Here is a 12,789-nt window from a genome sequence, read left to right as displayed (position 1 = left end):
GTATTTCCAACAGAGGTTTATAAAATAATACCTATCCGGCTTGGATATAAACCATGGACTCCTCAATCATTTCAACATTATATATTCATATGCATGATTGCTGTTACTGTTTAAGTAACGGCAATCATGCAGATGTTTTTTTTAAACTAAACATGTACATAAGATAAATGCAGACTATCATACTGAGGGATAAAAACACTTAATATACGTGTTCTTCTATAAAATAAATGCAGATGATAGGCAAACTAAAAAAATCCTTCTATAGCTGCAACTTTGATTTAAGTTGCAGCTATGGAAGGAATTTCTCTCCCGACAGAGGTCAAGCATTTGGTTTGGTTTTAATTTCTTTTCCCCTTTCATACAATACAACAGAAAATACGATAGAATCGCTGTGGAAGAAAAATCCAATCGCATTCTGGCCCAAGACCGGGGCAGCAGAGATACGCAGTCGACTGCAGGACGGGTCCCAGAGACCCGAAGGCCGATGCCGCGGTAGTAGAAAACTACAACCGCATTCTTCCCCGGGTCCCAGAGACCCGACAGCATTCTGCCCCGGGTCCCAGAGACCCGACAGCCGAGGCAGCGAGTAGAGCTACAGTCGAATGCTCTCGCCATGCTGATAAGCAGTTATTTGCAGCAATGTCCCAGTGAAGTGTGAAAACAATATAGAATATACAATTAAAAAGTCTTGGAAAGAGTGTAACATGTTTATTGTTGTAGTCTTGTTGTTGTGAGTGCAGATCGTGGAATGGTATCCCTCCTCAAGAGATCCTGCCGTTAGTTGGCAGAAACGGCTGCGTCGCTGATGCAGGTTTCATCAGATGCAGCTACGTTAATATGGAACAACCCAACCATAATATTCAGAAATGAGCAAACTATATGTAGGCCTATGGCAAAATGGTTACTTTAACAGTTTTTTTAACGTTTTTCAATTGATTGCAACAAATGTGGTCACGAATTTACCCGTGACTCCATCTGGAAAATTATTCGCGATATCGTAATTTTGACCCTCTGGTTTTACCGTTGGACTCAGCTCCGTATGAGACGGGACCGGATGAGACGGGACGGACGAGATGGGATGCTCCAGGCTGCAGCCATACCCATCTCCTATTGTCCGACATAACAACCTCTTGTAAAAACTATAGGAACGAGCCAATTTTGTAAAATGTAAGGAGTAGAAAGTACCGATATTTGTGTTAAACTGTAAGGAGTAGAAGTAAAAAGTCGCCACAAAAATAAATTGTAAAGTAAAGTAGAAATATCAGAAAAATCTACTTGAGTACAGTAACGAAGTATTTGTACTTCGTTACTTCCCATCTCTGCCGATGAGACAAAAGTGGAACTCTTTGGAAGGTGTGTGTCCAAGTATATCTGGTGTAGAAGGAACACTGCATTCCATAAAAAGAACATTATACCAACAGTAAAATATGGTGGTGGTAGTGTGATGGTCTGGGGCTGTTTTGCTGCTTCAGGACCTGGAAGACTTGCCGTGATAAAAGGAACTATGAATTCTGCTGTCTACCAAGAGATCCTGAAGGAGAATGTCCGAACATCTGTTCGTGTACTCAAGCTGAAACGAACTTGGATTCTGCCGCAGGACAATGATCCTGAACACACCAGCAAGTCCACCACCGAATGGCTGAAGAAAAACAAAATGAAGACTTTGGAGTGGCCTAGCCAAAGTCCTGACCTGAATCCTATTGAGATGTTGTGGTATGAACTTAAAAAGGCCGTTCATGCTCGAAAACCCTCTAATGTAACTGAATTAGGACAATTCTGCAAAGATGAGTGGGCCAAAATTCCTCCAGGAGTCTGAAAAAGCCTCATTGCACGTTATCGCAAACGCTTGGTTGCAGTTGTTGCTGCTAAGGGTGGCCCAACCAGTTATTAGGTTTAGGGGGCAATCACTTTTTCACACAGGGCCATGATGGTTAGGATTTTTTTTCACCTTTAATAATAAACACCTTCATTTACAAATTGCATTTTGTGTTTACTTGTGTTGTCCTTGACTATTGTTTAAATTGGTTTGATGTTCCGAAACACTTAAGTGTGACAAACATGCAAAGGAACAGGAAATGAGGAAGGGGGCAAACACTTTTTCACACCACTGTAAGCTGATTCGTAGATGAGGATCTCAACCAAGCACAGACGCAGTGGGGCATGACAGGTTGGCATGTCTCTTTCATGAGGTGTAGCTGCAGAGTTTGACTCTGTTTGGATTGTGTGGTCCTGCAGACAGTCAGACTGACCTTTCTGACATCAACTTGATTAAATGTTAAAATGGCAAGAGGTTTTGGGGATTGCTCGACATGCAGCCTTCACGCCCGTCCTTGATGGACATTTTGCCCAAAGACATGTGCTTAAGATGGATAAAGGACCAACTAGACTGGATACAACTTTTACAGATACTGTTTCGGTTACACAGTAGTAACTGGTAGGTTATCTGTATGCACGTGTGAGTCTGTGACCAAAATAAATTGCTGTAAGAAATGCTTCAGTTGGATGAACATGCTATAGTCTCTGGTTGTTACTGTTCAGGTTTCAATAATTATAGTGGGTTGTTTTTTTACACCAGGACTTTGTTTTAGAAGTCTTAAAACATGTTGTTGCTGCCTGTCCAGTCAGAGCAATGGTCACAGAATCAGTCTTTGCTATTTAAAAGAAAAAAAATGTTGACTAATTTGCACTGTATCTTTAATTGTTCTACCGTGATGAGATTGATCTTACATATGTAACAGACTTGCAGAAATTGTGAAGACATCACAGAAAAAGCTTGCAAAGGAAAGTAAATGGCTCACAAAAGGATTTGATATTGGTGTGTTTGACTTACGATCCCCAGATGAGGCAGCCTGGGTTGTGTGAGGTGCACTCAAAAGTTGTGGTGGGAGGGACGGTGGGGTTTTCAGTCCCCAGGGAGACAGAATTACCCATCTGACTGCGGATAAATCAGCTCGCAGCACACAGGAAATTTATGAGTCACACTTGATAGATAAAACAGAGAGCAACTCGATGGGGAGTCTCGCCCTCCCTCTTGTGACTCCTCTTCCCCTCATCCCTCTATCCGCTTATGTCCACTAATTTGGCTGTCTGCCTTCAGTTTTTTCACTTTTCTCTCTCATCCCCTGTTCCCACTCAGTCCTCCTACTCTGTTAAATCCATCCATTCTGTAATTTCCTCTCTGCAGAGTCAGTTTGTTCCCCCACTCATCCCCTTCTCTTATTTACTGAGCAGAGAGTAGGAATAGAGGAGCAGTAATGATAGCATGACAAAAAAGGTTTGTTGTTTCTGCGTCTGCTCACCACTCTGTATTATCTCCCTCTGGGTTCTTCCTGGGCCTTCTTTTCTCATTATTTTCCACTCTCTCTTTCCAGTTTTATTCCATTTCAATAATGCTTTAGCTTGATGCCTCTTTTCCTCTCCTCTTTTTTACTCTCCTACCCTCTTACGTCTAGATTAAATAAAAAGCAGGCTTTGATGCTTTAAAGAAGGAATAATTCTGCTTAAGGAAACCCCCCCTAACTTCTCCCTGCTCAAGTTTTCAAATCCTCTTGAAAATTCATGCTCACACACAAAGTTGTTTTGCTGCTTATTCATGCCTCCTCCTTTCCTTCTTCCCTCTTTTTTTCACTCTCTTGTTTTGGAAATTCACCAGCACTGCAAAACAGCATCTCTGTAATGCTTGCTGCTGACATGGCCAAAACATCCCGCCTCTGGGAAACGTAGTTTCCATCCACCCGCCTCATTTCCCAAGATGCTTCAGGCCTCCTCTGCTTCTATAAATCAGATGCACTCGATCCACAGAAATGCAAATGTTAGTGGTGGTGCACTTACATTCTCCCAGAGATATATTACTGGCTCTTGCAATGTGTGTGTGTGTGTGTGTGTGTGTGTGTGTGTGTGTGTGTCCGTGTGTGTGTCCGTGTGTGTGTGTGTTCGTGTGTGTTTGTTTGTTTGTTTGTGTGCGTGCGTAAGGCTAAGAGATGTATTGCTGTCGACCATTGGGAGTGCTAAAGCAGAACAGGGCAGATTGAGAATTGCATTTCTGTGACTGAATATAAAAAGCCACTGGACTGCGTCCTGACGATTGGGGACTTATTTTGTTTCTGAATGCATGAAGATAAAGAAGCAAATTTAGTCTATTTCACCCTTTTTCTACTCCTCCGCAGCAATTCATCCTGTTTGGCTTAAAAAACAGAGGGAGTGTGTGTGTGTGTGTGTGTGTGTTTGTTCGTGTGTCTTATGGCGAAAAAGAGGGAAAAGAGGATTTATCTGAAGAAGGTGAGGTAAAACAAGTGATGAGGAACAATGTATGGAGTGATGAGTACCTGACGTCTGCCATGGCCTCTTGGCTGGGCAGCTGGGGCATCAATGATGGATGTTCCTTTAACAGATTTGCTGAACATTAAAGTCTCCATCCCTTCACTGTCCTCTGGGTAGCTCTCGTTGCCTCACGGCCCACCGAAGGGGCCTCTATCCCGGGCTGCTCCACTGCGTGGAACCCTGATGTCAACCAGGTTTGGATGAAATACTGCCATGTCATTCCCTCTATTACGCCTCTGAAGAGGGGAGAGGAGAGGAGAGGAGTGAGAAAAGAAAGGATGGCTGGGTATTAATGGGTATTTATTCTAAAACCCTTTTTGGTATTGATCAAGTTGTGTGAGTATTGAAAACTGCAAGAAGTTGTCACTTAAATACTTCGATGAAAAATAAAAAGGAGTTATTTTACTACTACCTGCTAAAAAGTAGTTTCAGAAGTGTGCAGGAAGTCGTGAAAAAACTTTTCCTGCCCATTGTGACAGTAAACGTTTTGTTTACTTGAGGTGATTCTGAAGTCTTAGGTACGTAACAAGCACAACCACTTTCATCTGCTCCATTGTTTTATACAATTAATTTGCAATCTGAAAAGTGTATGTCTGTTGTTGTCTTTTGTTACCAAGAGTTGGCGGTGGGAGTTTCAATGGCTCTTTACACTGAATATGAAAAAGAGGCTGTTCACCAAGCACAGTGCCCGGCGGGTGAACATTGTCCTGAGCTGTTGTCAATAAAATAAAATAAATAATTTTCCTGAGATCCAAATACTGAGGGAAGTTTAGAAAGAATGAAGAACGAATGGACGTGCTTAATAATTGGCCATGTGGATTTCAAGAGGGTCAAAGACTGCATACAGACAAGGTTCGCTACTAATCTCCTCTGTATCGTTCCCAGTTTAGTACATGTGCTACATTTTGTAACACACGTTACCGTACCGTTACCTGCAAAGCTAAATGACTTATGCTTGAACCTGTATGGTATTTTATCTGGTTTATAATGGGCATTGTGCCTTGTGACTTAGGTCCTCCCGCAATACTGAAGCTAAATGGCATTTGAATACAGATGCAAACACAATACATATGAATATATCTGCATATGAAATATGTTACTGTAATAGTATTACTTCCCATAGTAACGAGTAGTGTAAGGGATTGCAATTTCCAAAACAGTAATTATATTACAGTTACTAATCCAAATAACACTGTGTTACCCGAATGTGATTTGCATTTTGTCCAAGGTCAGCTTTCTTATATGATGACGTGATGTGTATGCTAGTCATAATTTAACGTGCAGCAGGTCAGGGCCAGGGCAGATAACGTCACGTTGGCAACTAGCCAAAAAGCTTAAACAACTGGAAGTATTGTCAATATATAAATGTTTTGATCCGAGTGGGACTAATGATGACACTAGGGGACGAGCAGAGTGGCTTCCCTCTCCTCTCTCACCTCCTCTCTCACCTTGTGCACAGCGAGTTACTATGGTTATGGGAATATGCGTAATCAGGTACTTTTCATAACGTAAGCATATGTAAAACTCAACAAAAAAAGTAACCAGTAAATGTGCAATAGTTTCCATAACATGTAGCTTGCAGTTTGGCTGATTGTTGACTCCTCCTGTAAGGTTAATTATTGTTTCAATAAATGGAATGAGTTCTAAAGGAGCTTGCAGGTTTTGTATTTGTTTTGTTTTTGTTTTTTTGGGGGGGAAGATAAATTAATATATAATAATAATAATAATAATAATAATAATAATATACCTGCCAAGTGTGAAGTAGATCGGATTGGCTGTTTTTGTGTGTGTGTGTCTGTGTTATGTACACACACACACACACACACACAGACACACAAACGCACACACGCATACAAATGCACACACAAACACACACATTCCTGCTTTTTTAGCCAAATGAACAAAAAAGAGTTTTGTAGAAATGTCATATTTCTCAAAGTAAGGCATAAAAAAAGTATTATTTGTTATTGTGGTATCTGTCTTGAAACTCAGGTATTGTATTGGCTCAAGTATCTACATTTTTCGAATAATTCAAAGTCCTAGGAAGAAGTCAGGGGAAATGGTGAAAGCCACTGTGATTGCAGTCAGCCCAAGTTGAGGAAAGTGAGTACAATTTTACACAATGCAGCAATCTGTCTCGTAATGCAAAAATAGTATATCAAATATCTTATGTCTCTTTGTTTGGGCATCTGTTAGACCTATCTTACTGTCATCATGGCTTTTAGCGGGACATCCCTTTCACCTTGTTCTAATCAGCACTGGACACACACACCCTCCCACACACAAATAGCACTGCAGCAAGCAATTCTACACTAATTACTTTCCAATTAGATTTACTATTATTCCCTAATAACCCAGCTAGAACGGAGTAATCATATGTTGGAGTTGTGCTCCAATGCAATCAGGCCCAGCGTGGGGTCAAACTCAGTTTGGTTTAGCAACATGGAAAGAATAAGCTCTCCCCTTTGACAGCAAGGCCATTCCAAGCCAGGCCATACTGGGTTAGAGAAATTTAGTCCATTCAATTCATATATAATTCAGTTTTGTGTTTCCCAATACCTTGTCAATGTGTGTTTATTTTCATTTATCTCAGTCTTCGATATGTCACATCATATTAGATGAATTACAGGATTACTGGATACACTCTAACACAAATGTAGATATTGTAGCTGTTAATGGCGCTCTTCATAAATCATAAATTGCCTTTAAAAATAATGATGTAGCCTAGAAGTGAGCGATAATTTACAAAAGTATAAATTTATTAAAGTATTGCACTTTTTGCATTTTTTTATGCTTACAGCTTACTGACAGCTTACAGTATATGTACTGTGCTGAAACCACAGTAAAAAAGAAATTGGTTGTTCATGTGTACATGCATGTGTGCGTGCATGCTTGCGTGAGTGTGTGTGTGTGTGTTTTAATGCGTGTGTTATGTGTGTGTTTGAAGAAAACGAGGAAAGGAGAAAAGACAGGGCTTTTTTTGTTTCTTTGTTGGCTTTGTAAGTGTGGTTCCACCTTGCACAGGACAAGCACCTTATAGGATGAAGGGAGATTATCCTCCCTTCAGCCTAATGTAAAAAAGAAAGATATTTTCTGAACATGCTGTCTGTGCTTTGCGTTAGGGCTCCTGTGTCTCCTGCTACACACAGGCAGGATCTCTCTCGTTCGCTCATTTACTTCATTAACTTATTTTCATTGTATCTCACTCACTGTCCTTTGCTAACTATGAAGCAGTTTTGCATTCTCATGGTTTCTTTTAGCTCTGAGTCAGTTTGTCTCGTTTTAGTGTGGTTTTTGAAGTGCTCATTAGCTTTTTGGCTTTTCCCCCTTTCCTTTATTGTGTTATAAATCTTTTTTTAATAAATCTGTTTTATGCATGTAATAGGTTTACAAAGTGAAAAGCCCAAAGTCCCCCCCCCCCCAAAGGGACTTAACATCTCCAACAGAAAACACTGTTCATGAACTGCTTCAAACAGCTCTAATTTAGTCGACCCTTTACTTCCTTGACAAATGTGCATCATTTTTTAACACACATTGTAATGCTTGCATAGTTGCTAGCGTGGCCCGCCCTCATACTGCTTTTGACTAGCAAGCACTGCTTACCTAGCTACTGCGCATGTACGACTCCCAACAAAGATGGAACAGAAGTGATATGTCTCACTCTGTATCCAAAACGGAGAGCTCAACAGACAGGGTGAACAGCAATGTGCAGTACTACAAAAGCAGCATGCAACAACATGCAAAACCCACACTCAGTTGAAACAACATTCACAGATCCAGTTGCTGTGAGAATAAAAATATAAAAATTTCAATACTTGAAACTGTCTGTGATGCTGAGGCCGGGCTTTGAAGCCTCAATGTCACCGGCCTTTTAAGTTTTGTCATTCCCAGGTAACATTTAAAGAAAGACTCCATAAATATATTAATAAAACTTCCTTGAGAGGTGTGACTGTGGTGGGAAAGATCAATAGCAGATGATAATAGACAAACAACTACAATAGGTGGAATTTGCATTGGTTAACATTTAGATGGAGTGTATGGAGTGATGTTTTCTGTGCTCTACTTTACATTTCAGAAGAGAAACTGATCAACATGCTACTGCCTCGCTTCTGATATGACATTATGCATCACTAGCAATAAAATGCATTGGAGGTTGCAAGTAATTGGTGACAGTTTATGGACTGAGAGGACAGAAAGTCAAGATTGCATTTAAGCTTCCCCAGATAAGATTGTAAGGAAAAATATACTTCAGCTCAAATCACAAAGTGACTCTTGCTTCTGGAATGTAATGTGTTTAAGGTTGTGCTTTACTGTATATATTGCCATCTGAATCAAGATATGCCCAATCTCACACAATATAGAACAGTTTCTTTTGGATGATTTTGCAGTAAACAAGTTTCAGTGCTGAGACTGGAAGTAATTGGACAAAAATTTGATTTTATTATGACAAAATATGAAAATGCAGAAATCAAAAACTGTCAAAAAATAAAATAAAATACTGGACATAGCTTCTGAGTCTGAAATGTGAAGTCAAGTGCTTTCAACCTGCATTCTTTCTAATAGCCAGCAGGGGGCAACTCCTTTGTTTGTCGGCCCGTCGGACACCGCCTACCAAGAGCCTGGGTCTGACCGAGGTTTCTGCCTAAAAGGAAGTTTTTCCTCGCCACTGTCGCACTGTTGCTTGCTCTGGAGGAAACTGTTGGGTCCTTGTAAATTCTGGAGTGTGGTCTATCTGTATAGTGTCTTGAGATAACTCTTGTTATGAATTGATACTATAAATAAAATTGAATTGAATTAAATTGTAAGAAGTTTGATTGTATTGAAGTCTTTGAGAAAATGGCCCTACTTCTCACTTGAGTTATTACCTCAGTAAACATTTTCATAATGGCTTTATGGTCTCAATCACTAGTTTCATACAGCATAATGTGCATTGTGTCAATTATGGTTCCATTTAATTTAAAATGGACAATAAAGCAGCGGACGCTTCAGGGCTTAGCTACACGCTGACCTTTTAATCATGATAGATGCTTAGCAATATGTATGCATGGCACTGTGTACATTGAAATAGCTGTGAACTTGTTTTGGGGTGTTTTCCTCTTAAAACATTAACAGTAAGTGTTCCATTTATAAAAGTAAATTGGAACATCTTGGTCCCCTAAAATATTTTGTTAACCGTTCAATAGCACCTTGCAAACCAAGCTGGCCCACTAGCGTGAGCATTAGTTGATGGCTTATGGGAAGGTTCTGCAATTTTTAACTAGCTCTGTGCACTGCCATGTGTGCAGAAGAACGGCGCCATTGCCCCTCTGGAGCGTTTACCTGCTGGCAAAACTCCACTGGATGACTAGAGAAAAACATTTGGAGCAGACTACACTGAGTTATCCTCCTGCTAGAGTTAGCACCCAACAGGTTTAAACAGGGGAAGTTTAAAACGTCAAAAGTTCAAGAAACCACTTTTGCTTAGTTACCTATGGGCATGCATGATAGCTCTTGAACTGCAGCTCTCCTGGCTCCACTGTGGTGTCAGCTTACAGCCTGTCTGTACATATTCATTACTAAGGACATAACAACGGCAAATCGTTTTTTTGTCTGGAAAAAATACCTTTTGGAGTATTGGATTGTTTGAGTTTGACAATCAACTAGTGTGGACTTCACCGGAAAACAGGAAATAAACTGGGGTATAGATTAACCCAACTTTTATGCCTTTCTTACACATCTACAGCAGTCAGATTCACTGTGTTCACTCAGAGGGAATCACTGCACATGGGTGAGCATTTGTAATGAAATTGCAAACATGTTTAGAGGCCAAAAACACGTTTAAAACTTGCCCTGTTTGAGCCTGTCGAGTGCTAACTCTAGCAGGAGGATAACACAGTGTAGACAGCACCGATTGGTTTTGTTTTTCTCTGTACTGACAGCACTCCAAATTTAAAAACAACAGAGCTATTTGTTAAAATTGACCAGAATTCTCCTTTAAGTGAGAGACATATCTAATAAACTCATTGATGTAGATCAGATTATATTTTTCCTATTAAAACCTAATTCGAAGTCAGTTTTAGATGTAATGTAGCACTTAATATATTTTGCAGTAGATTTTGATATAAAAACCAATATACATAATATACACATGACCACACACTGAAGAAATTCAAAACATTGGCTAATATCTTTAGATAATGACACATTACAGCTAGATTGGAGATTAGATTGCCATTCAACCAGCCTGTGTGTGTGCGTGAGAAAGACCGAGGGAGAGAGAGTAAGGATAAAACAAGTAGAAAATGGAATGGTAGAATGAACACGTACTGCTTTGTGTGTAAAACATATTCCTTTTCTTTTTCTTTCCATCCCTCTGTTTCATTCTCCCTCCCTTCCTCTCAGTGGATGTGTATAAAACAGACTTCCCTCCACCAGTGTCAGATTAACCTAAATCATTTAGTCAGTGTTGTAGTACATCAAAGAACAAACATAACGCCAAAATATAAATAAACTGCTGCTTGCCTTCCCCCATCTGAGGCCCCACAGAAGGAGAAAGGGAAGGGAGGAAGGAGTGGGGGGATGTATATTTTACTGTATCTCATTATTCAGCCATTAGCTCTGTTCTTTCTAGGGAAATGCTATGCTTAAAGAAAATATCCTCCCTATAGCTGAGATATAAATTAAATTAAGCCATTCAGCTCTGTGATTTTTGCAAAGGTATTAAACACTCTATAATTGTTTTCACCCTTAATTGTTTCTTAAATAACATGAAATAATTTTTTTGGTGGGGGCTGATTCCACCTTGCAATAATGCCTTATTTTCATCCAAACCATTAGAGGGTAAGATATATGCGGGGCAGAAGGCAATATATTTATTGGAATGAACAAAGCCATATGGCAGTTGGTTGTGATTCTTTCTCATAGCATTGGAATTGTGCAAATCCTGGAGGAGCACACAGGTAACTTGATTTACAAGTGGACTAAGGCATTGAGATTGAGATCAATGGATTTTTTTAATTGTCACTTTTGCATAAAGATTGTGTATAGGGGAAACTTTGAGGATAGCGGGTTTGTGATTTATTTTAGTTTTAGCTTTGCTATTATGAGTTGGCTATTTCCGACTGGTCTATCCTGAACCTCTCTGGAAAGAGTTAACAGCATGGATCAGCTGCTCTTATATTGTTATGTGTGTGTGAGCGTTCACACACACTCTTTCTCTCTATGTTTCTGTCTCTCTCTCATGCTTGGCCATTTGATGTTAGAATACCCGAGAGACATCCCTCCTCCCTCCTCTTCCTCCTTCTCTTACTCCCAGCCACTCCTCTCCCCTCAAATCCCTCCCTCCTAACCCCTCTTCTTTTCTCCAATCGCTCCCTCTCTTTCCTCAAGGACCTCCCAAGCCTCCTTTGTCCCGCCTCCTACCTCTGCCTCCCCCTCTACACGCCTTTCTTTTTCCCTCCTCCCTCCTCTCTCCTCAGTCCCTCCTTCTCTCCCTCCCTCCATACCATTTGCATGCCTTGGCTTCTCCACTTCTTTCTCAAAGTAAACAGAGGAGAGAAGGACAGAAGCAGAAGCATCACTTTGCCTGTCTGCACACATTAGATTCCCACACACACTCTTTCACACACACGTCGAACCATCCAACGCTTCAGCTGCTCAGAGTGTGTGTTGGCAGCAGCAGTGGTAGTTTGTAGCATGTGTATGTGTGTGTCTGTGCCGGCATCCCTCTACTGCATCCACTGAAGTAGCAACTCTCTGACTGCTCATCGCTGCCCCTGACAGAAGTAAAGAAGACATAAGGGAGGGGACAAGAAGTAAAGACAGACAGAGAGTGGTCAAGAGAGGTTAAGAAGATAGACAGAGCGGAGCTGTAACTGAGTCTCTATGAGTAAGGTGTCCCGTCTCCACATGCTGTGCTCTATGGCGAACTCTGGCTGTGTGCTACTGTCCGGGTCCGGGATGTTACCCCATTCTCTGCAATGCCCCCCTGCTTTCCTCTATCTGCCCCAGGTAAGATAGCACCCATCACACCACCCATCAGCACACACCCCCCTCTAAGCTCACACCTCCTAAAATGTGTCCTTTTCCCCCTCCATTCACATTTTTCCTTTCTTTTTTTCCAGGGGTGCCTGCTAATTTCTTGCATTTCTCTTTTTCTTATTTTCCATCCCTCCATCAGTGTTCCCAAACATATCTCTTTTTTTTCTTCTTTGTAATGATCCCCAACGTTTCCCTCTGATCATTCATATTTTTGAAAACTTCCACTTTAATCTGCAGCTTCTGCCGCTTCATCACACTTCTTTATGTAACTTGCTGCTGGTAAACACTCAACTTCTTTTTATCGTGTGCCTCTCCTCATCACACTCACATCCTCTCAGTGGTGTTAAATTGATGAACACATGGAGAAACCTACCCTACCCCCTGTGTGTGTGTGTGTGTGTGTGTGTGTGTGTGTGTGTGTGTGTGTGTGTGTAGTGGGCAACAGAACAG

At 40.8% G+C, this 12,789-nt stretch overlaps 1 protein-coding gene across 8 annotated transcripts in view; it reads left to right on the top strand.

The window, feature by feature from the left end:
- LOC117936761 (RNA binding protein fox-1 homolog 3-like) overlaps positions 1-12,789 on the top strand; it is a 713,247-nt gene that overhangs the window by 500,244 nt on the left and 200,214 nt on the right. Inside the window, exon 1 of one of the 8 annotated variants that reach the window (XM_034860138.1) lies at positions 11,745-12,309. The exons of the other annotated variants lie outside the window; for them this stretch is intronic. Coding sequence (XP_034716029.1) covers positions 12,184-12,309 — 126 coding nt within the window. The 5' untranslated portion in view covers positions 11,745-12,183. Of the gene's footprint in view, positions 1-11,744; positions 12,310-12,789 lie in introns of those variants that run through there. 8 annotated transcript variants of the gene reach the window in all.

The sequence above is a fragment of the Etheostoma cragini genome, chromosome 21 (genome assembly GCF_013103735.1).
Source record: "Etheostoma cragini isolate CJK2018 chromosome 21, CSU_Ecrag_1.0, whole genome shotgun sequence".
Taxonomy (NCBI): domain Eukaryota; kingdom Metazoa; phylum Chordata; class Actinopteri; order Perciformes; family Percidae; genus Etheostoma; species Etheostoma cragini.
The sequence above is the reverse complement of the archived record's forward strand: the minus strand, read 5'-3'. Positions and strand labels throughout refer to the sequence as shown.